The sequence below is a fragment of the Lagenorhynchus albirostris genome, chromosome 1 (genome assembly GCF_949774975.1).
Source record: "Lagenorhynchus albirostris chromosome 1, mLagAlb1.1, whole genome shotgun sequence".
NCBI classification, from domain to species: domain Eukaryota; kingdom Metazoa; phylum Chordata; class Mammalia; order Artiodactyla; family Delphinidae; genus Lagenorhynchus; species Lagenorhynchus albirostris.
This window is the reverse complement of record NC_083095.1, coordinates 172744807-172751255: the sequence shown is the minus strand read 5'-3', so window position 1 is coordinate 172751255 and position 6449 is coordinate 172744807. Positions and strand designations below refer to the sequence as shown.

Below are 6449 nucleotides of genomic sequence, written 5' to 3'. Positions count from 1 at the left end.
ATTCCCCAAGTTCTAATTGTTAAATCCAACTGTCTCTCGACATGTTTACTTGGTAAGTCACTGCAATCTCAAATTCTTCATGTCCAAGACGGAGGTCTTGATTTCCCTCCCTAACCTGGTTCCCTTTTATTCCTTCTCATGCTTAGAAAACTGCCTCCCCTCCACCCGGCAGCTCACACCCTCCTCCTTCACGCCCTACATCCCATCAGGGCTTCCCCTTGGCTGTACCCCCACTCTTTGCACTTCATGTCTTCACACCGCCTTCCCCCACAGCAGGGGCCACCCTGACCATCACGAGTCACTGTCTCCTAACTGATCGCTCCGCTTCCCGCCCAGAAACCAGAGTAACACCTCAAAGCCCTAAAGGAGATTATGTCTCTCCTTTGCGTAAACCTCCCAATGGCCTCCCGCCTCACCTGAGAATGAAATCCCAACATCTCACCTGGACGAGGCCCTGACCGCTCTTTCTGCACCCACAGAGGTCTTCAAGTTGCTGCAACTCATCAAACCCTCCTTCTTTACGTACGAGTCTATCATGGTGTCCTGTATCCTGTTAGGTCTCTGAAGGCAGGACGCTTAAGATGTACACACAGCATCTAACACTGTCCTGGACCCGAAAAATGTCTGCTGGATGAACAAGTCGCTGCCTCAGCATCTTTACCTTAACGTTCCACCTCTGTTAATTTTTCTGTCTATATGTATTTAGAAGCATCATTTTATTTGGTTTCCCTGGTTAAAAAAAAAAAAAAAGACACATTTGAATGCATTCTCTCTTCGGGTAATTAATGCCAGACTCACTGCCTAAGCTCATGACATGGGGCATTTAGCTGCTGCTTCAACCACTTTTTTGTTACTAGGTCTTATATTGCCATTCCTCAAGCCTCTTCTTAATGTGTATACATAATAGAGCTGCAGTGCGTATGGAGGGTGCGTTTATCACTATTTCTTTTCTTAGAACACTTACTGAAACTGTTTTCTATGAGCCAAGACAACACATGAATAAAACGTTTAGTTAAATAGGAATTCTGTCTTTAAAATGTTTAAAGATGGCTAAGTCTCCTCTCAACATCAGCCTAGTTAATACAAACATGAAATTGAATTAAATCTTTCAGTTATTTCTTCATTTAATTTCTCTATATTTAGTATCTTTTTATTTAATTCCTCTGCACAGAGATGTGTGAAACGAATCTGTACTTACTTTTATTTAAAAAACAATTCTTTTTGAAAATTTTATTATTAAAATAATAATTTGTTCTGGTTGAAACTTATCTACAAAAAATATTAGGCTACAAATCCTTAGAGAGCAGCATTAGACTAGAGGTTCTTTTGTGGTTCTGATTCTGCTACAATTTTGGACAAGTCTTAACTTCTGTGAGCAGTTTTCTGTAAAAAAAAAAAAAAGGAAGGGGAAAAGAGGAAAGGGAAGGAGGGAAAAAGGAAAAGAAAGTGGGCTGAATGATCTCTGAAGTCCCTTTCCACTCAAAATTTTTTTGGTTCTGTTAAGAAAGAATTTGCCTTTAAACTACAGAAGTCTGCAAAGCAGAATGGTAATAATAGCTGCCATTTCTTAGGGGCTTGCGTACGATGCACTACATGAAAAGCTTTACATCTCATTTAACGGAAGCATGAGTTTATTATTCTCCCAATTTATAGGTAAGAAAACAAATTTAAGCTGAAGAACTCAGTCACACAAGCTTTGTTTGCTTTTTAACAGACATGATCCTCAATTTCCAAAAAAAAAAAAAAAAAGGCTGAGTAGATGGGAAAGATCTATGAACTCAGAAAATGCAGATCCAAATGACACTTCTTTAAACAGAACTTTTGGCAAAGTCTGCTGTTGGCGAGGCCTGTGCTACATGCCACTGCCTGCAGGACAAAGTAAACGTGTTTATCCCAACCTGTCAGAATCAAGATCTGTAATGTCTTCTCTTCCGAAGGCAGGATTTCAGAACCAGACTAAGGAATCACACGTGTATCCACTCTCTAAATTCAAGCGCAAACCTGAGGTACCTCAAAGAAAGAATAGATAAAGCCAACATAATAAAAGGATAATTCGAAAACTGATCTTTAGGCAGGCATAAATGACATCTGAATTAGGAGAATATTTCCTGCATGTTATCCTATATTTAATATTAACACCAGGATAATCAACTAGAATTAAATATACTACAGAAACAATGTACCCAAATCACATTTTTAAAAGGGAGGTGTGAGTTCAACTCAATCATACCCTCAGGAAAATTAAAGTAAAAAGTTAATGAGTTTTACACCAAGAATTGTCCTTTTTATAAACTGTTTGCTAAATTTTGCTTGAGTCTTTTTATTATACATAGTCTGAACTTTTTCAATTGGTATCAAATACATTTCCTTTTCTTGACTGGTCAAGTGTCATCTTGGCGAAGCCAGCTTCGGAGCTAAGATGAAATCAACTCACAACAATAGATCCCTCCATTATGAGTTAACAGAAGGCCATGAGCAGTTTAAAAAACAAAAATATTTTTGAAGCACTTATACCTCAAACAGTTGGCCTCAGAAATGGCATTTGATACACTTGATCTTTGTATTTTAAACACCAATATCAAGTGACTGTAACGGAGAAACCACACAGCAAGCTAGAATTCGAAATAACCTAATGAGAAATGATATCTTTCATCACTACACGTAATCTGCCTTAACTACACAGAAAGGGGAGATTTCGCCCCACTTCTCTCTGTTATCTTTCTATGGGAGCACATGCTCTCTGATGTTGAGAAACATACCTCCAACTAGTAAAATATTCTTTGATACCACATTAGATAGATACCCTACAAAACTGTAACGTCTGTTTTCTTAAATTGCTCCGTGATGTAAAATACCACATAAAGAGCACTTAGCAGAGCGTCTTAGCATTTAGTGAGTGCTGAGTAAATCAGGTATCGCTGACATATCATCATCAGTCACGACACTGAAGAATTACTAAAACGGTGGTCTCAAAAAGTGAATCTACCGCCCCCCAAATTCCAATAATTGTTTGAAAGGCTGAATTATGCCTGTGATAGTTTTAGGGATACACATTAAGGTACTATACTGAAATTCATGGTTGACAGTTTGAGAAGTCTGTATTATTTTAACTATACCCAAACTGAAGCTCAACTGATAGAAAAATTACATGAAAATCCTCAAAGTAGGAAAAATATTTTCTATAGTAATATAAGGTTCTATTTTTTCAATGGGAAAAGTAATGATAAAGAAAGAACCCATTTCTGTATAACAAATATAAACTTGCCCAGCTACCTGCCAGGTATAAAAAAAATAGCACAAGGAACAGAGATAAAATAAATAGACTGAACCTAAAGAACAAGGTATTTCATAGAAAGTATTTTATCATCAGAACAGGATGGTTTCCTATGTTTAAGATCTATTTATTGTGTTATTTTTACAAGTAGCAAAGGCCCTCCATTTCCCCCAGTTTTATACATGAATATAAAAAGCCACTGACTTCCACGCTGCCCCCTCCCCCTCCCCCGCTGACTGGGTTAATAGGAGGTTGTGGACTATGTACGGCCTCCAGAAGCAGCAGTGGTTTCCTGTGTGACTTGGCCTTGAACTCTAGCATGCTAATCAGTCATCCTCTTGCTGATTCCTTTTCTGTCAAAGGAAACCAAGATGCATTAAAACAGCACATTCTAATTGGGATATTTGTTCAGCCAAGATCGCTTTTTCTGTCAGCAAGTATAATTTTCTAGAGGCCCTTAGCAAAAGATGTGGTTGAAAATTATCATGGAAAAAAAAACCCACGCCTTATGTAGTTCATTAAAGTAGTTTATCACTTTGGCTCCTGGGCACATTATCCTCAAGATATTTGAACATTTTCTTCTCTTTCTTCTTTATGTACAAATATTCCCACCCAGAAACACACACAAATACAAATACTCACCTTCCCCCTGGAGTACCCATAGGAGAGATCTGATCTGCTCTCAGCCCTATAACAGTATACACTTCACCCTTGAACAACATGGGTTTGAACTTCACAGGCCACTTACATGTGGATTTGCTTCAGTAGCGAATACTACGGTACCGAGGACCCACCGCCGGCTGAATCCATGGATGCAGAACCGTGGATACGAAGGGTTCATTATAAATCATATGTGGATTTTCCCCTGGTTGTTTAAGGGTCAACTATACATACTTTCTTCAAGATTACAAGTATTATGAAAATTACTCAAACCATACACATAAAAAACATTTTCTGTCATTTTAATCAATAAATTAATCTTTCAGCTTACTTGACATATGTCATTATAAAATGACCTCAATTAGTAATTCCTGCCCATTAATTCCCAATCATCAAATAAAAGTCTACGTGGTATATAACTAAAATGAAATATTAAAGAGTCAACTTGAAAGCAGAGCTGGCCAGCCTACTAAGTACGCATAAACCTTACCAGTTTAAGAAAATCGATGAGTTTGTGAGCGTCCTCCCCGGTGGAGAGGTCCACAAAGTCCTTGGGCAGCCGGCAGCTCAGGTAGGGACTCGGCTGAACTGTGACCTCGCTGTTGGTGCAACGGAAGGCCGGAGCATCCTTTACAAAGGAAAAGAAAAAGGAAAGTCGCTGAGAAAGTCCTTTTTTAAGTCTACTCTTCAAACTGAAAAAGATACTGGTGTAGCAATTCCCACTCCATGTCCTCTTCTGTACTACGTAGGGAAGAAAATCAGATACTGAAGTAAAAGAAAGCACCAAGGTTTTAAAAATACTTCCACATGTTCACAAGAAAATACACATCTAAGGTATCTGAAGCCAGAGTCCCTGCGGGGGGCTAGGTGGTCCCTGAGTGCTGGGTGTGCAGCCACCATGGCCATGAAGGGCTGTGGGTCTCTCCAGGCCTGAGGCTGCCTCGAGTGGTCCCACACAGGCCAGCATGCTTTATAAACATTGTCGCTTTCCACAGGTGCACTGCTGGAAATACGCCTTAGAGAACAGAGTCAACAGTAAGGGCGAACGAGTGCTCCGAACCCCTAACGCTGCTGTGCTTTTCTCACGGCATTTTACAGACTTATTTGTAGATTCCTCTCAGCACCTATGTAAAACTGCAAATTCAAGGATCATATTTAACAAGTCTTCACATTCTTTACTGTACATGCTCTGAGTCTTGCATAGGATATTCACATGTTGCCTGGTGCTGAAAAGGATTTCAGAGTCAGAGGCCTTGTGTTTGGGCTTCATGGGTGGCAGAGACCTAGGTGAGGGATGGATCGTGTCTAGCATATGGAGACAGGCCGGGAACTTGGGTGGAACAGGACCATGGAGCCCTAGAAAGCAGGCCACACCTTATGACAGACAGACCAGCCATCTGACAAGTACTCATGAAACCCGTCTGCTGGACCTTGTTCTAGGGGTGGGAGAAAAACTGGAAAACAAGATGGTAGACAGCCACCAAGCAAGCAAATAATAAATTAACAAGCTTGTTCCAGAGAGTAAAAAGTGTTATAAAAACAAAAGAGCAGGGCACTATGGTAAGAGGAGAACCACGTAGACTCCTCTTGAGGGGGGCCAGGTGGGACCTTGCTCAGGAGGCGACGTCTGGACTGAGAACTGAGAAGTAGGAGGAAAGCAGCCTCGTGAGGTCTGGGAGTGAACACGGCTTTGGAGGCAGTGGAAACGACCAGTGCAAAGACCTGAAGGCCAGGCAGGGCTTTGTGGCTTCGAGGAACAAAAGGAAGGCAGATCTCTTTGAGGTGGAGGACAGACGGGAGGTGATGCTGGGGAAAGGCAGGGGCCAGTTCCTGTTGCCCTTCTGTCATCCCCAACCTCCAATATGAGGTTGTTTACATTAAGAAGAAAGAAAGGGAGGGAGGGAGGGAAGGAAGAATGAATGAATTTGGATCATACAGTGAATCTTGTGCAAACTGTTTCTATCCAATAACTCTGTCCCTCATATTTAAAAATAACCTTGTGTGGGCTTCCCTGGTGGCGCAGCGGTTGAGAGTCCACCTCCCGATGCAGGGGACATGGGTTCGTGCCCCGGTCCGGGAGGATCCCACATGCCGCGGAGCGCCTGGGCCCGTGAGCCATGGCCACTGAACCTGCGCGTCCGGAGCCTGTGCTCCGCAACAGGAGAGGCCACAACAGTGAGAGGCTCGCGTACCGAAAAAAAAATAACCTTGTGCCAAATCTTCTTCCTTGACGCTCAGATTTAATGGCCCACAACTCTTAAGATGCCAGCAGGAATAAGATCCCTTCATTCACTAATTTGATCAACCTTAGCTGTGCCTGGCACTGTGTGCAGCCCCAAAGACACATGGAGAACAGAGACCCCATCAATGGGCTCGGAAACCTACAGCCCGAGGCAGGAGGCAGGCAAGTCCGCAGGCGAGGCCCACACAGCAGGGCAAGCGCCTTGATGTGGAAAAGAGGGACCACGGTCAGATCTAGAAAAACAAGGCCCAGGACAGAGTAAGGATGAAAAGG

General features: G+C 42.0%; 1 protein-coding gene across 2 annotated transcripts in view; it reads right to left on the bottom strand.

Moving 5' to 3' along the window:
* Positions 1-1876: 1876 nt before the first annotated feature.
* Positions 1877-6449, bottom strand: part of CDC123 (cell division cycle 123) — a 58493-nt gene continuing 53920 nt past the window's right edge. For both annotated transcript variants that reach the window (XM_060160254.1, XM_060160259.1), the window contains 2 exons: positions 4425-4562; positions 1877-3627 (listed from right to left, as the gene is read on the bottom strand). In XM_060160254.1, coding sequence (XP_060016237.1) covers positions 3601-3627; positions 4425-4562 — 165 coding nt within the window. In that variant the 3' untranslated portion in view covers positions 1877-3600. The remainder of the gene's footprint in view (positions 3628-4424; positions 4563-6449) is intronic.